The sequence below is a fragment of the Centropristis striata genome, chromosome 15 (genome assembly GCF_030273125.1).
Source record: "Centropristis striata isolate RG_2023a ecotype Rhode Island chromosome 15, C.striata_1.0, whole genome shotgun sequence".
Taxonomy (NCBI): domain Eukaryota; kingdom Metazoa; phylum Chordata; class Actinopteri; order Perciformes; family Serranidae; genus Centropristis; species Centropristis striata.
In genome coordinates this window covers 13,884,889-13,902,279 of record NC_081531.1, presented here as the reverse complement: position 1 = coordinate 13,902,279, position 17,391 = coordinate 13,884,889, and the positions used below count along the sequence as shown (strand labels likewise).

Sequence of the window (17,391 nt, the reverse complement as noted above, 5' to 3'; positions counted from 1 at the left end):
GAACTTATAAAAAAGAGAGGCTTTACTTTTCGTTAAAGTTCCGGATAAATGAAATAACCATTTTTTCTATTTGTTTTTACAAATTGGTACAAAAACATCAATGCCATAACATGCAATGGAACTCAACTGTTAGAGCACAGTACAACAGCACAACAGCGCCCTTTACAGGTCATAAACTGTAATAATATCTTTGAAAAAAACTTTCTGGACTTCTACTCAAAACAAGAGTTGTATATTACTATAGGGCACTAAACATGGCTCTCATGCTGCCTCATCAAATACTGGTATCAGTCTTGTGCTGCTTTAAATACCTACAGTAGCTCAGACCTCACTGAGGGATTTGATCAGCGCTCTCATTTCTGCATCACAGGCTTTGACAGCCTCCTGAGCATTCCTCAGCTCTGAGGGCAGGCCAGGTCTGACGGATACACACAAAAGGACATCTCTACTGCGGTCATAGTTTCCTACACAGCGATGAACTTGACCACGAATGAGCCGGGGCAGTTCCTGCTCCTGTTGGACAAGATACACATATGAAGATTAAGTCAAATTCCAGTGCTATGTTTATGTGAGGTGAACAGATAAAAAAACCCAGTGTTAATGTTTGGGAAAAGGAACAAGTGAAAAGGAAAACTTATTTCCCAACTCACATTTTCATAGAAGACACACTGCACTACTTCCTTCCCGTTTCTCATGAGGAAGTTCTTGGCTCCATGGCAACCCAGTGTGACCGCAGAGTCTAGAGTAGCTAAAGGGAAGAGCACAGCATGTCAGTTTAATTAGAAATACACATCAGAGGCAACAGAAACTCCTAATCAACTGACCAAATATCTCAAATAGGTATGGGACTTTGTCTTTAAACTGGCTCCAATGTCTCATGCCATCAATTACTGCAGTCAGGATCCTCAGAGAGTTCTCCGTGGCTGGCTTCGCTGGCAATGTGCCCTGCTGAGCACAAATATATGCAGCAGTGATCAGAACAATATGATGAAACATTAACAGCACATTTTTGAACTGCTTGTATATTATTATATAATTTTCTACCTGAGTTTGAGTTTGTTGTGCAGTCCGAGGTTGATTTATGCTTCTGTTTACCTCAAAGGAGGATCTCTGTGGCCCAAAGCTGTTAGTAAACTTCCAGGAGTTGTTTTGTGGCTGTGGTGCACGAGCAGAGGGCCTGCTGGGTGGTGGGCCAGGAGGCAGAGCTTTGGGCTGCTGGGAATACTGATGTGTGGGATTGGATGGCCTGTACGGTGACTGCTGACTCATCTGAGAGAACCCAGTATGGGGTGCTGGCTTGCTCTGTGCACTCTCACTGATGTGGGGGGATTGATATTTGCTCTGTCTGGAGTTAACACCGTGGCTGGAATCCTGTTGTCTCGTTGGGTTGCTGGGCTGTCCAATCTTAGAGCTGAAAATGAAAATGCTTAAATCTATTTTCACATACTGGCATCTAAAATTGAAACCCAGTACACACCAAATACCACTCACATGTCACTCTTAAACAGCATTTAATTTTATCTAGTCTATGTTTTTATACGTTGTCTGTGCTAGCCAGCTACACTTTCTGTGGTCATCAGCAAATCAAGTCGCAATCATCGCTCAGACTAGCAAGTTGCTTGCTGCCTGTTGCAGTTAGGAACAAGTGGTCCATCACACAATGATCGTAAAGTCAATTAAACATACCTTGTGCCTCCAACTTTGTATGGATGTGGTATGGGTGCATAGGTTTTCATTGCAGGGGCAGGTCCAGGAGCAGGTCTGCTGATGCCATACTGCTGAGGCGGATTAGATTGTTGGATGCCCTGCCTGTTCCACTGTTGGCTTTGTGGAGAACCAGAGGATTGACCTGATGCCTGGTGATATCCGTAGGTACCTAAAGAAAGGTACTTTCTCAGAGGAAAATCTTTTAAAGCAGCCTTCTCTTTCTGTAGCTGTGTATCTTAAATCATGGGGGGACATTTTTACAATATTGTCCTATATTTTATGTAAATAAATTGTCTCAACTTTGTGATTCAGCAGGGGATGGTGATTTAGAGCTGTCAGACATTAAATAACATTCCACAGGACATATTTTCAAGAAGCATTCATATAAAGGGGGCTGTAGGTATACAGTAAGAATTATTCCAGTATTACCAGTATTATAAAGGTGGTGCTAGGATGTGTGAATGCCTGGTGCAAACAGTTTGAACATTTGAGGGCTAAATATGTTTATTATTGTTTGTATAATCAAAAAAATAGGTTTTGTGTGCATGTTTCATTTTCAATTACAGTACACCTAGTCTTGCAGCCCCCAGTATTTTATATTTTTCTTTGGGTATTCTGCCATCTAGTGACTGAAATACAGTACACGCTTCTGAATGCTTCACCTGATCTCACCTGATGTGCTGTGAGATGCAGCTGAGTTGGTGCTTGCCATGTATTCACTGTGGGAGAAAAATTCATTCTCAGAGGGAGCAGATGTCAAAGGAACTCTGTTTCTTTTCTTCTGGTTGAAGAGCGGCACAGACAGGCAACCTGATGGACACATATAGGAGAAAACACATCAGACAGCCCAGTACATTAGGATACACAGATAATAATAGTTAAAATGTTAGGAAATTTTGAATTTTGACAAACAAATCTCAACTAATTTAATCTTGAATTGTATATACTAAATAGACACTTTGTGACAAAGGAAAGCCAATTTTTATTGTATTCTTTTTATCAAGCGTTATAACACAATGTACTTTTCACCGAATCTGGCAACCTGTTAATATGAAGAAATTAATATACTTGTGTGGGGACTGTAAAACATCTCTTTTACAAACCTGCTGTTGGCCTGGGTGGCTGGTTTCCCTGTCTTCTCATTGTAGTCCTTAGAAAAGACAGCGGGTGGTATTACAGTGCTACAGGAAGAGATGCATCAAGAAAACACCTTAAACATGATGTTCTGGTTGGTATTTGCTATCCACTTTGGTCCGAAAAAAAAGTGGGCAAACTCACAGACATGATAAGTTGTTTCGTTCTCTGTTAGTTTAGCAGCAACTGTAGCTACAGTAAATTAGCTCGCTTAGCTTTAAACTAGCTAAAAATGCTATTTTTAAGAGCTTATCTTAAGGTAGCTAGGTAGCTACCATTACAACTTTAATGTACCAGTCGTAACTGTTTTTGCTTTAACACGACCAAAATCTTTTCTATGAACGTTGTACATTAATGAGTTACTAACTTCTTTTTTCCTGCGAAAGTTAACAAAAGGTAGTTATATATCAAAATAAAATGTTTTTTACGGTTCAGCACCTTGGAAAGCGTCACCCGCCAAAACGTTGGTGACGAATGTTGCCTTCACTTTACCTCGGCAAGCTCGGAGAACTTGGGTTCTTTAGCCGAAAATAATAATAACAACAGTAGTTTTTTTAATTCGTTTTTTCGTGTTTGTGGTGTGATTTTACAACGAATTGTTTTGTTTGTTTGTTCATTGTTGTCTCATTGTGACTACATGGGTGTATGTGTACTTATGTGTGTGTAAGTTAATAACAAATAATGTATGTTAATAATGGTAATAATAAGTTTATATACTACATGACTATGTGTTATACATACATATATATAAATATTACTGTTGTTGTATAACTGAATATAGTAAATTAACATAGGGAGAAGGGGTGGGATTTAATAAGCTTTGGCTTCTTCCCACTCCTTTTGAACACAAATAAGTGTTGAGTCTTGTTGTTGTTTCATTTTGTGTTGTTGTCTTGCATTTATTGTTGTTTTTTTGTTTTTAATTGTTCATCTTTTATTTTGTGTGAACATAAATTCTCAATCAGAATCAGAATCAATCAGATAAAATGATATTACTGTATGCCTCATATTGAATCTTAGTTTTATTTATTATTACTTTTATTTATCACCTCCATTATTTGTTTACATAACTTCAACTTTCTCTGAGATTAAAATGAACAGTGCAGACAGTATTTTTGCCAGCATGCAAAATTAAAAACATATACCTTCCATTAATATGGAAATTTTATCCAACATAACTATAGGACCTGAATCCTCTATTTTCATACTGTGTAGGATAGTTTAGACTGACTGAGCTGTTGACTATCTAGGTCTTAGTTCAAAATAATAAAAATGGATTTGACTTTAGTGGTTACTCTTTAGACTGGTATGTAACAAGGCTGATCAACTATCATCCTCTTGCAAGGAGCAACAGAAATAACGAACCACAGTAGTTGTTTTATCTTAAAAGTCAAATAAAATGTTAAATCATAAGGTAGTTAGGGATTTGGAGAGTCTATAAGGAAGGAAAGACGAAGGTAAAGGCTACACATAGCGCTGTCCTTTGTTTTGCACAAAGCCTGAGGCAAATCTCAGCTTCAGTGCGTCTCTGTGAGGGTCCGAAGGCCACTTTTGATTTTGATACACATGATTTCTCTGTCTCATGTTTTTCTAGGTCTGTGAATCCATGGCAACAGCTGCATGAATGGTCTATCAGAGTGGCCTCCACTACATCCTTTGCCTCACAGATGGATCAGAAAATGAGTTATGTAGTTGATTGAATTTTATTCCAGGTGAGGAGAAAAAACCCCTGCAATGTTTCAGTTGCTTCCTGAATCGAGTCAAAAACAAAGTATTCAGTTATTGAGTCATGATTGCTAAAGCACCACTTAATTTATGTTCGGGACTAAAAAAAGGTTTATGCAGTGTCTGCTAAAAGGAGATCACGCAATTACAAACATGCTGTCCACATGTGTAGCACCATGGTGTTATAAGGAGTTGGGAGTAAAATGGGTGGTAGCACACCTCAGACTGTGGTGGTGGGGTAAAATCAGGGGTAACAGAAGCCAGAAGCATAAATCTTGTCTCCTGTACTGTAAATGCTTGGATCTTCAGCGAATCAATCCCATTTATTCATTTTCCCAAATATACAGTGTATGTTTTTCCACACAATGAGAGAAATAGATTCTGGATCTGTTAATGATTGCATCATATAGCCTTATAAGTTCCCATAAAAGTAGTGCCTAGAACATGTAAACAACAAGAAAAGCTTGTCTACCATACATTATTATAAACGATTTCATTTGGTTCTTTCTTGATGTTAATGTGGAAATGGCTATCTGACTGTATACTATTGTTACCCCTAAATTAAAAATAATTTCCCATAAAAGCCCATGTACTGTACTGTACTCAGTTTGACTCATTAACCCTCTGAAATCTTCGGCTACTATGTCTGTTAAAAAATCTGTTAAAAAAACCTTTAACCATGCCATGTTGGTATCAGTTTTTTTTCAGCGTTACCTCACCTATATGTCCTGATAACTCATTTTTAACTTTGACTTACTTGTTCAAAATTTTTAACCCAAAAGAAACTAAGCAAACATTAAATCTGATCTTGAAAATTATGTTTCAAAACACAGAATTTTAAATATTGCAAATATGAATACAGGTTGCATATAAAACATATAACAGGTAAAATGAGGATAATATCTAGTTCAGTATTTTCTACTAAATATAATTGACAATATCTCTGGTTTTACTTGGCTGAATATCATCAAAAAAAATCTGGCATGGAGTTTCAAGCCAGAACTTTAGAGGGAAGCTGATGGCAAGGCCCAATGTTGCTTCATTTTTATGCCGTCACGTCATGAAGAAGTAATGTACAGGTGCTTTATGGACTCTAGAGGGGTTTTAATACATTTAAATATTATTTCTATGTGTATGTCTTGCAAACACATACCCCCAGCTTTGTACAGCTTGGAGAGCGTGTGCCACATTTTGTAGAATACACCCCTGGTTTCCATCATCTTCTGGAAGTTTCAGTCAGTGGGCTATATATTGTCCCTCGGAACCATAGCTCGTAACACCCTCCCGTGGTGAAACGTAAATCTGAACGTTGAATGCGGATTTTCTACATCTCAAACTGGCAACCCGCATGTTGTTCAGGGGGAGGCGCTAGTCCGCAGTAGTTTCTGGAAGGAACCTCATGCTTGCACCATGGAGAAAGTGAGTGTCATGCAGCTATCTTCATAATTACTTCTCAACCTACGTGTCTTAGAGATATCTATACATTCCTGAGATTATAATTGCCTTTAAAAGTGAATGAATTTGAGGTAAGCTTAGTTAGCCGCCTCTTCACGCTGGTTCTTCACTGTTTGCTAGTAGCAGACAGCGAGCTAGCTTGTTAGCTTAGCTTCAATCCGGTAGTAATATGCTGTAACCGTTTAGCTGATGATTTCTAATTGGGCGTGAGTTTGTGACCCAACAAAAGATAAATTGAAAAACGCTCATCCTCATTGCACTTAAAGTGGAGTCCTAATTGTGCAAACTTACCATATTGTTCATTCGTGTACGGTTGTGGCTAAATCATGATTGCACACAATCAGGTTAGCTAACTCATTAGCTAACGCATATGACTGAAAATTGTCACCGCTGCTTTATGATGACGAAAATATCTCCGTAATGTTTGCTTGTCACTGTTAGTGCCCTTGTCCGTGCCTCGATGTGACGGAGCAGGTAGCTAATCTCTAGCAAATCACCGCCAAGATACCCTGTTGTACCCATAATATCACTGTTTCACAGCTAACATCAACTAGCTCTCAATGTGGACGCTTTCATTATTAACGTGACGGAGCCATTAAAGCCATAATAAACCCAGCTAGGAAGTAAACCTTAGTGTTAAAATGCTGTGCCGGAGGATCGGCAGCTAAACTGCGACAGTCCGTCAGTAGCACATGCTGCAGGAGTATTTTTGGATCGGCTTCAGTTGTTCTCAGTAGCCTCACTCACACCGGAGGATCTTTCTCGACGCACACGGTGCCGCTGTCATGGCTACAGCCGCATTCTGTCGTCCTCTGGACAGTTGTGTAACTGGGTAATTTGTTTATATCTGTCGTTACCTTTATTCTAAAAACGTCACCCTGTTAAAATAATCGCCTAACTCATTTTTTCAAGTTTTGTAGGAAACACAAAAAACTTCACCAAAAGTGTAACATATGACATTTATTGATCATTTCACTCAAAAAGGATGTAACATAGTAATAACACTGTGTTAATTATGTAACTTAAGAGAAATAAATGACTTAGGCAATTTTTTGAACATGTCTTTATGACTCAAGCAAGATATGGTAACACCTTATTTTGAAGGTGTCTGCATAAGACATAAGCCTGTCAGAAACATGACATGACAAGTATTATGAGCATTAATGTTACTTCAAATTGTCATTAATGTTCATGACACATCCCATGTCATGTTTATGACACGCTTGTGTCACTCTTATGTAGACACCTTCAAAATAAAGTGTTACCATATCTTGCTTAAGTCACAAAGGCATGTTAAAAAAAATACCTAAGTCACATTTTATTTTGACTTAGGCATAATAAATCCGCTTAACCCTCTGGAGTCCTGACAGTCCTGAAAAACGAAGCAACATTGCATTCCGTCAACTTCCCTTCAAAGTATTGGCTTGACACTCTCTATATTTGACATGAAGATAAAGAACTAGATGTTATCCTCATTTTACCTCTTATAATATAAGAGGTAAAATGACCCTACTTGTGCAACATGTGATCAGATTTGCAACATTTAAAAATTCTTTACTGAGCATGACTGTGTTTTGTACGACAGTGTTTTAGGGCCAAGTATGAAAAAAAAAAATATTTATATGGATCCGGGGGAGGGGGGTAATATTTCGAGAGAAAAAATTGCATATTTATGAGAAAAAAAGGTGGCAATTTTTTTTCCATACTTGGCCCTAATACATAGTTTTGAAAGTTTAAAAAAACATTTATTTTTTTTCAGATTTCAGGTTTTTTTTTTCCTTTGGGTTCAAAATGTTAGTCAAGTGAAAAAATAATAATCAGGTCATATAGGTGAAGTTCTGCTGCAAAACATGATGAGTGACCATGAGAGTATTACAAATTCGACAGCCAGAGATTCCAAAGGGTTAAGTCACACACTTGACTTGGACCATTATCTTAAAGGGGTAAAATCACATGATCTGATCAACTGAGGATGTAGGTGATTTTACCATAGGTGGCCGGCGTCATGAGGAGATGATTTAGGCAAAAAAAAACAATTTTGACAAAAAATGACAGGCTATTATTTTAACAGTGTGACGATATTTATTATCATATGTCAGCTGAAGTCATAACTTCCCTGGCAAGGCCACGAAACATTACCAAAAATAAGCCGCACTTAACATCTTACAGGTCAAAAGAGGGCAGTAAGACACTGTGTACTCACACGTTGTCTCCATCAGGCACATAAGCAACCAGAATTCTTCTCACAGGCTCCATGTGTATTTTTGACAGTAGCGTTTGATTATGTTTGCCTGCCTAATGACTTTACGTGTGTGCTGCGATTTCAGGATGTACCACTGACCGTATCAAAAAGCAAAAACGTCATCAAGGAGACCTTGCTTGAGTTTTTCTGATAACAATTGCTTTTTTTCTTATTGTTTTCTAATAATATTTTTTGAGTACAGCCCTGGTTTTCCAAGGACCACTGCTGCGTACTTGGCTTTGTGTCATGCTAGTTGTGACAAACATTACTGTTGCAGCTGGTCTAAAGATTAAAGAACTGTGAAATACACAAAAAAATGCACTGGAAAAAAAATCAGTCTAGCAGGTGCCTAGTATGTATTGAAAATCCTGCCCATACTTGTGAAAATCGCATCCTACACCATCACAGGGGATTATGATGTTGCCATGTTAAAATGGTATTAGCTCTGGTAAATGTGGAGCAAAAGCCATCTCTGTCAACACTCCTTGTTATTCGCCCAGTATAATTATAATGCACATTTAGTGTTGGCACATGGTGGAGAAGTGAAGCCAGAAATGATAGAAAGCCTCTTTAGTATGGAGTGGTGCTTTTTCTCTGCATAGTGCGTAATTTATTCTATCACATACTGTGGAGATGCAGTGTGATAACTTGTCAAACCACAACCAACAAGTGCCTTCGTCTGTCGGGGCAGGGCTTCAGCTAGCAGGCCTGTCATCCACACTGGAACTGACATTTACCAAAGCGGGGTAATCTTTTGTGTATTCAAACCTTCTTCCTGTACGACTATAAGCTAAACTCCGGGTCACCTTATTTTCAAGCTACAGAAGTAATAAAGACATATTATTTCTCTGCGTCACTGTGGCACCTGTCTGACATGAACAGCTGAGGGGTTGTCAATTTTTTTCCCGTTCTGCCAGTGGCAGCTGCTTCTCTGTAGTTAGGTCTACATAGGAGACTGTACATGTACTTTTGTGTAAGAATGATAAGAAGTTGGAGCAGCAGACCTGTAGTATTATTGTGAATTTGTGTCTTCATGCTTAATTTGGTTGCATCTTTCTGGCTCATAGGTTTCAGCATTGAAAGACCAGGGCAACAAGGCACTGAGTGCAGGAAATATTGATGAGGCTGTACGTTGCTACACCGAAGCTTTGGCCCTTGACCCTTCAAACCATGTCCTGTTCAGTAACCGCTCAGCTGCCTATGCCAAGAAGGGCAACTATGAGAATGCTCTCCAGGACGCCTGTCAGACCATCAAGATCAAGCCCGATTGGGGCAAGGTGAGATGTCAATAATTCTAATAATAATATTGTGTTGACAAGATTAGTAGGAATTAAAATTGAAAAAGCAAAATATATTCTTTCCATTTGTTTCAACCAGGGCTACTCCCGCAAAGCTGCAGCATTGGAATTTCTTGGCCGATTGGAGGATGCTAAGGGAACTTACCAAGAGGGAATCCGGCAAGAGCCAGGCAATCAGCAGCTAAAGGAGGGTTTACAGAACATTGAGGCCCGGCTTGCAGGTAAAAACTGTTCAATTTTGTGCTCTCTTTTATTATGCAGGGAAATAGTAGCAATATGATGTAAAAAAAAAAAAAAAAAAATGAGTCATTTCCTCTCCTATGTGGGTAGAGGAGTTAGAGATGGCTGCTGACAGGAGCACTGAAGTAAAATCTCATTGTGAGTGCTGAAGTTTTCAAAAGGCGAGTAGGCAGTCCACTTGGGGTTTTAAGTGTTGTGATTCATTCACACCATGGACAAGTACTAAGGGTTACGGAGGAGAGAAAGCTCTGCTGAATTTATTCCTAGACAAGTGCAAGATGGGTGGGCATCCTGAGTGCTTTATGTGACCATATAAATGACACTAATAAACATTAATGTTTGCTTCACCAGAGAAAACGATGATGAACCCCTTCGCCATGCCCAACTTGTTTCAGAAACTGGAGAGTGATTCTCGCACCCGTGAGCTGCTGTCAGATGCAAGCTACAGAGAACTGCTGGAGCAGCTCAGGAACAAACCATCAGAGCTTGGAACGTACGTGTCAGCATTATGAAAACTCTCTGATTTAAGACGAACGAATATGTCTTGAGGCAGGGCTGAAAAACAAACAGTTAGTTTGGGGTAGAATTGCCCAAAAACTAAGAAGTACTAAGAGATGTTGTTGCTCAGTGAACATACACTATTACATGGTGTTTGTAGGCCCACTACCATTCCGTGTAGGTTTTAGATATCATTGAAGGTCGTCGTCACTGTTGTGGCTAACTAATCATGAGCATACACGGTACTAAAGGGTTTAAATAGTAAAAAAAAAAACGTTTTAATCAAAGCTGTGAATTAGCCCTTAATACTGTTATTAGAAATGCATTTTGTTTTTCTAACTGTTTTGTAGGAAGCTGCAGGATCCTAGAGTAATGACCACTCTCTCTGTGCTGCTGGGACTTAACCTTTCTGAGATGGAAGAAGACGAGGAGCCCACTCCCCCTCCTCCCCCCAAACCCAAAGAGACTCAGCCACCTCCTCCCAAAGAGGAAGACCTTCCTGAAAACAAGAGAAAGGTAAAACAAAAATAGAAAAGGGTTGTTGGGTTTTTTTTTAAAGTCAATGGGGTTTAAGCCATTTTGCCTCTACTAATTAATCCTTATTCTGAGTTTTTTTTATAATCCTTTCCATTTTTTCACAGGCCTTGAAAGAAAAGGAATTAGGAAATACTGCATATAAGAATAAGGACTTTGAAACGGCGCTGAAACATTATGAAGAAGCAATCAAACATGACCCCACCAACATGACCTATATATCTAATCAAGCAGGTAATTATTCTCCTGTGTTGACCCATAAAGTGCACAAAACCAACAGATAATTCAGAATTTCTTAAATTTAGGGTTAATCTGAATTGGTTTTCAAGAAAATATCTTTGTGATTGGTTGGAGTTTCTGCAAATGGACTGACTACCACAACTAAATCTTTAGCTTGAAAGAAATGTGTTTGCCAACAACGCATTTGATAAATGCCAATTTTATTTTCTTTATTGATGTGGGCTTATAGGCCAGGCTTTTTTGTTTGTTTTGAAGATTATATTTTTGGGGCATTTTTGATTTAATGGACGGATGACTGTATAGAGGGCAGAAATGGAGGAAGGTATGAAGGTATGTAACAAAAGCCACATGGCTGGAATTATATCAGGGATGTTGCTGTTATGCAGCTTGAACTTTTACCATTTGGCCACTCTAATTGCTCAAAAATATAGAATGCACTGAAGTATTGACCCAAAAGTCTTACTGCCAGTTTAGCTCAGTTCAACTAGAATTGAAAAACTGTCAAGACTATGACTTCTAATCTTGACTTTGATGTTAAATGTGTGCTCCTTTTTTGTCATCCCTTCAGCTGTGTACTTTGAGAAGGGAGATTTTGAGAAGTGCCGAGAGCTGTGTGAGAAGGCCATTGATGTTGGCAGAGAGAACCGTGAAGACTACAGACAAATTGCAAAGTGAGTTCTGTAAAAGCTTTTTTGTCTCATTTTCCATTTTTGTCTTCTTTGAGTGAATCTACACACACCCACACAGTCCTGCCCTTGAGGTTGTGGACTCTGATTATATATTTTCAAATTCATATATTAACTTTAGAAATTATCTGCCTATTCACTTGAGAATTTGTTCAAGAGAACATAAGTGGTTGCGTGACTGCAGTTCTTATTTGTTTCGTAAGAATACTGACCTATCCTCTCCATAAAATGCTCCCCCATCATGAGTTGTTGACTTTTAAGGCTTTCGATGGAAAACAACAATGTCAGATCACTGCATTCTGATATAATAACATGTGCTTTTCTCTCTGTCTTCTCTTTGTATAGGGCCTTGGCTAGGATTGGAAACTCGTACTTCAAACAGGAAAAATACAAAGAAGCAACTCAGTATTTCAACAAGAGTTTGACAGAACATCGTACTCCTGATGTCTTGAAGAAGTGTCAACAGGTGCAGTGCAAGCTGATTTAATACTGAGTGGAGCTTTATCATTTTAACTGAGATCTTCGGACACTACTCATTTATCCAGACCTTTACAGTTTAAGTGGACTTTTTAAGAAGAGTTGTGCTTAACCTGCTTGTGAACAGGTGATAAAAATGGGCACTCGACTCAAATCTTGATACTGTAATTGATTCTGCAGGCAGAGAAGATACTGAAGGAGCAGGAGAAACTAGCCTACATCAACCCTGACTTAGCGCTGGAAGAGAAGACCAAGGGCAACGATGCCTTCCAGAAAGGTCTGTGTAGTAGTTGTAGTGCTTTTTGGCTGATCATTTTCATTTGATTCTTCTTTCTGAAACTTGTATAAAGATGAATTATTTTCCTTCCCGCAGGAGACTACCCCGTAGCCATGAAACATTACTCTGAGGCCATTAAGAGAAACCCCAATGATGCCAAACTCTTCAGTAACAGAGCTGCCTGCTACACAAAGCTGTTGGAGTTCCAACTTGCCCTGAAGGTACAGTGCATTTTTAACAAGCATCTCTGGGACTAACAGGGTTGGGTCAGCATAAACTTTTACAAATTGGATTGATATTAAACCAAACAGCAGACCCAACCAGTATACTGAAATTTACCACTAGGTGTCGCACTTGACTCGATCCCGAGTGGAACATAATGAGACCTCAGTCGTATTTCCATCAACAAATTTCTCTGCACATTTTGTAGATTCGCATGAAAAAAGCTTGGATAGAAACACCAACATTTTATAAAACTTTCGAAAATGTGCATAAAAGTTTTTATGCTCAATTGAAATGTTTTTTGTCTTTTACAAAAAATAGTTAATGAGTTAAATGGGAGCTAGAAACACTTTTTCCAAATGAGTTCTGACGTAGCGAACATTTAACTCACGTGACCGATCAGCTGTTTCCGCTCTGCCGGTCAAGACGAGTTGACATGAAAGAAGAATTACAAGTTGCCTGATTGAATCAATTTCCTTAAGACTTCTCTCAATTCTCTCGTGGGTGGCAAAAGTTGTCTGATTAGGAACCTCCTTTTTTTTCTTTTCTTTTTTTTCTCTCTTGCTCAATCTCTTCATCTTCTACTGTTAACTGAGAATTAGCCTACAGCAATACCTTACGCTGCCATCTTCTGACCAACGTACATTTGTGCAGCTTTGTTTTTTGTGTGCTTTTGCTTAAAAATTCAGTTTAACACGGCTAATGAGAGCTCATAAATGAGAGTGTAGCAACTCAAATCCACTTGGTAGTGGTAATATGTTTACATGTTCGGCTTCAAATCCAAAATTTTGCCATACTGGTGTATTAACACTTTACTTACTTTGTAAATTAACATTGCCATGTGTCATCACAGCCAAAAAACACATGAACTTTCTAATAAACAAACGCAACGTGTGCTGTGCACTAGGGGTGGGCGATATGGCCCTAAAAGAATATCACGATATTTCAGGCTATTTTTGCGATAACAATATTCTTGACGATATTACCAAATACTTAAAAATGATGATGATGATTTTTTTAGTCTGTATAAATAAATAAAAATCTGAAATGTAGTGTGAAGTGCAAATCTCAACAGTTGCCAAATACAAAAAAAAAAATTACTCTTGACTCTAGTCAAGACTAAATAATAAAAAATATCCATTTAGGGGTTCCGGGGGCATATTTTAATGACATTTTGTAAAGGAGAATAAAGGTTCTTGTATGTTTTATTTAAGGCATCTTATTTTGACAGTCTTCTTGTAAATTATGTGGTGGATTCTCTTAACACACTGTGCTCTTATTTTGAAAGCTGCATGTGTTTAGCGTCAGGGAGTTAGTAGCTTTTTGTGATTAAAACAAGTTTAACCACCACATCAAGAAGTAGGAATGTTGCCAATATCACGATATGCATTTTTTTTAACCATTAAAAAAAATATACCGATATTATTGTGAACGATACGATATGGCACACCCCTACTGTGCACATCTTTCTCCTCCCACCTTTACTGAAATCGGATCTTCTTCATGTTGCCAGTTTTGGCTCGTCAGTAAATTGCATCCTACCCGTCAGTGGTTCAGTTAGTATGTTCATAAACAAACATAAGATAATGATAGTCGCATTGTCATACTGTTTATTGCTAATGCAATACAAGCTGGATTTAGCACTGTTGTGCTGTCAACGTGTGATGTTTACATGTCACACTGGTCCAGCCGGTTTGCATAAAATCGAACCGGTTTAATCTTAAACAACCCTACAAATCAGTAATTGAGATTCTAACTTGACAGAAAAAAATGACTATGATAATCTTTTTCATTTTGTCAGGACTGTGAAGTGTGCATTCAACTTGAGCCCTCATTCAGTAAGTAGGAAACTTTTTTTATCAATTCACATTTTGCTTCATAACTTTAATGAAGTAGCATTTTATATCCATATGTTAATGTTTAGATTTAGGAGAAGTTCTTCTTATTTTATGCCTAATTTAAACATCTGTCCACAGTAAAAGGCTACACACGTAAAGGAGCTGCCTTGGAGGCCATGAAAGACTTTACAAAAGCTATGGATGCGTACCAGAAAGCTCTGGAGCTTGACTCTTCTTCAAAGGTATTTTACTGGTTACTACACAGCTCTGAAAAGTCTGCAAAATATCTTGATTTCAAGGCCTTGGACCCTTTCAATTGTTTCAGGTTTAATACTTATACTAGGACTTCTACTTAATCTAGCTACTGATCTAAATAATAGGTCATTACATGAATTCCATTTTTACTCCATTTATGTAAAAGGTACTGTGACTTAACTGCTCTCTTTAAGTAATGGCTTCAATAGTCTGGAATGTGAATGTATGGTAGTATTGCCAAGAGTTAGGTGACCATTCCAGTAAAATCTGAGGAATTCTGATTTTAACAAGTTTAGTTAAAAGTGACATTTTGAAATGTCCTGTGATGATTAAGTATACATCTGTATTCATATTCACTGTGTAATGATCCATTTGCCCTCTCCACATTCAGGAAGCCACAGAAGGCTTGCAGCGCTGCATGGTCAGTCAGACCATGAGGAATGACAGTCCTGAGGAAGTGAAGAAAAGGGCCATGTCTGATCCCGAGGTGCAGCAGATTATGAGTGACCCAGCCATGCGCATGATCCTCGAGCAAATGCAGAAGGACCCTCAGGCGCTTAGCGAGTAAGTTTACCAACTTTTTATTGTTTCACTTTGTGTCTCTCAGCATGAAGAAGTTAATGTTTGTTTCTGTTTGATCCTCAGCCACCTAAAGAATCCAGTCATTGCTCAGAAGATTCAGAAACTCATCGATGTCGGACTGATAGCCATTCGTTGACAAGAACCAAGAGACTCCAAGACAACAGTGGAACAACTTGCAAATCCCTCCAAAATATAACTTCCTCCTTTCTTGCCTTCAAATTCAAAAGTATATAGTCCTTTGTCTCTCTGAGACTTTGTGACTTTGTGTGTATGTTATGTTTTTTTTTTAAATCAGTTTCACAACTTTTTCATTGTATTTAAGAAAACATCTTGTATGTCATCTGGAAAATTTCAGGCCTTCAGAAAACATCATCTGAAAAAACTGGATTTATTTGTACAGATGCTCAAATACATCTTAAATAAACAGCACAATTGAGTGCACCAGCACGTGCAGTGTTTAAAGGGGAAATCCACCCTAAAGTTGATCACATATTCATATTGGTTCATGGTGTAAGGAAACAAAAATAGAAACATCTACACTTAAAATAAAGATTGTAATATAGAAATCAAAAATTTAAATTGTCAACAATGGTCATTGTTCTTAAGTTTCTTGTCCTCTTTAGATTTGACTTAACATGGTGCTTTAAAGCTGAGGTGTCAGTTTGTTTTCCTCTTTTTTTTTTTTTTGGTCATCTCAGGTAGAAGCTGAATCTACCCTATCTACTGGCCAGCCATATGCAGGTCCAGAAACTTGTAAACATGTTTGGTATTATTTTTGTACTTATCTAAAATATTTGAAATTAGTTCCTTGCTGTCTTGGATGATATTATTTGTGTAAAGCATATGCCAGGAAAGCGTTGAGCGTTTCCTTGATTGTGGTGGTTAGAGGATTCATACTGACAAATTGTAACTGGGACTGGAAGAACATTACTGAATGCCATCAGGAGTCTAGAGATATGTTGCCATGATAAGTGCTTTAATGTTGATCATTAATGGTTCATATAGCAATTAAGACAGCCTTGTTATTATGTAATATTTTATGTTAGTCAAAAATTAAAAACATTGAGGCAAAGCTCTTGTTCCAATTGAACTATCAGCAAGACACAAGAATACTGTGCAATTATCTTAACAAAAGTTGCCATGAGTTGCCCAAGCACAGCACAGGAGGAAGATACTTTTGACTAGACTCAAATATTGGTTTTCCAAGGCTGGAATTGGTGGTCTTCTTTCCAAAGTGACAACCTGCCTGGCTTGAACATTTCAAGATAAGGGGATTAATGTGATGGTTATTAAAGGGTGGATTTACCTCTCTAAACTAGCAACTACTGGTTGTGTAATAAGGGTCACAATTATTCCACTTCATGATGCATCTTTAATGTTTGTCCACTTGTCTTAGTGCACCGAAGCCCCAGTGCTGACCTCCTACAGCAGTGGACTGCTCAGCTTCTGTTTTCAGAGAGAAATACACATGTTATACTATTGCTATGAAACGTGGCTTCAGATACCTCAAAGTCAACACATTGTGAAAGTATCTGTGCTATGATTTCCAAGAGGGACTCAAATATGTTAGAACTGTGATACATTTTGTTTTTCACATTACCACAGCAGAAGTGCTCTATCTGGATTTCTTTATAACTTAGGGTAAACAACACAGCAAAAATAGTGTTTTTTCCCCACATCAAAGTCCCATTGTAATCATAAACAACAAACATGGAACTCACATGATGTAAAAGGCCCCAAGAAGTGTAATGTACCAACTGAAATCAGCTGTACAGTGAAATATACAGTATCTGAATGTATTTTAAAGGTCAGTTGTGGCTTTTTTGTCCTATAAGACCAACAATGTTGACAGTGACTTAATGCAGTAGTAGACCTACGTTTTATAGTGAGGTCTTAGCGTGATTTAAACTTTACAATACACCAATAAAAAGTACAATGGGAGATTCTTCATAGAAACACTTGTGTAAATCGTTATGCTTTT

The 17,391-nt window shown here is 38.2% G+C and overlaps 2 protein-coding genes across 7 annotated transcripts; one reads left to right on the top strand and one right to left on the bottom strand.

Annotated features, from left to right (window-relative positions):
- Nucleotides 1–4: 4 nt before the first annotated feature.
- On the bottom strand, nt 5–6,766 carry LOC131986278 (spermatogenesis-associated protein 22). Of its 6 annotated transcripts, none has more exons than XM_059351155.1 (8): nt 6,313–6,766; nt 2,811–2,888; nt 2,380–2,517; nt 1,687–1,876; nt 1,045–1,411; nt 825–948; nt 651–748; nt 5–513 (listed from the first exon to the last, which is right to left on the bottom strand). In XM_059351155.1, exons 2-8 carry the CDS (start codon nt 2,848–2,850, stop codon nt 322–324), a joined length of 1,149 nt encoding a protein of 382 aa, XP_059207138.1. In that variant the 5' UTR covers nt 2,851–2,888; nt 6,313–6,766; the 3' UTR covers nt 5–321. The 6 variants fall into 6 exon arrangements, with proteins under 6 accessions (XP_059207138.1, XP_059207137.1, XP_059207136.1 ...); XM_059351154.1 differs by lacking the exon at nt 6,313–6,766 and adding an exon at nt 3,280–3,349; XM_059351153.1 differs by lacking the exon at nt 6,313–6,766 and adding an exon at nt 3,209–3,285.
- Nucleotides 5,871–17,209, top strand: stip1 (stress-induced phosphoprotein 1). Its single transcript, XM_059351151.1, has 14 exons — nt 5,871–5,985; nt 9,331–9,540; nt 9,641–9,782; nt 10,153–10,294; nt 10,650–10,815; nt 10,941–11,067; nt 11,642–11,744; nt 12,105–12,225; nt 12,417–12,513; nt 12,610–12,734; nt 14,537–14,573; nt 14,712–14,815; nt 15,220–15,392; nt 15,474–17,209. The coding sequence occupies exons 1-14, from the start codon at nt 5,977–5,979 to the stop codon at nt 15,544–15,546; spliced, it is 1,629 nt and encodes a 542-aa protein (XP_059207134.1). The 5' UTR covers nt 5,871–5,976; the 3' UTR covers nt 15,547–17,209.
- The last annotated feature ends 182 nt before the right edge of the window (nt 17,210–17,391 follow it).

Excerpts from the sequence above, each read along its gene's own strand:
- LOC131986278 (XM_059351155.1), bottom strand. The coding sequence starts at position 2,850 with ATGAGAAGACAGGGAAACCAGCCACCCAGGCCAACAGCAG. Across the intron at positions 1,412-1,686 it reads TACAAAGTTGGAGGCACAAG|CTCTAAGATTGGACAGCCCA; the intron begins GTATGTTTAATT and ends TTTCATTTTCAG. Across the intron at positions 749-824 it reads ATACCTATTTGAGATATTTG|CTACTCTAGACTCTGCGGTC; the intron begins GTCAGTTGATTA and ends TCTTCCCTTTAG.
- stip1 (XM_059351151.1), top strand. Across the intron at positions 9,783-10,152 it reads CATTGAGGCCCGGCTTGCAG|AGAAAACGATGATGAACCCC; the intron begins GTAAAAACTGTT and ends TTGCTTCACCAG. Across the intron at positions 12,514-12,609 it reads CAACGATGCCTTCCAGAAAG|GAGACTACCCCGTAGCCATG; the intron begins GTCTGTGTAGTA and ends TCCTTCCCGCAG.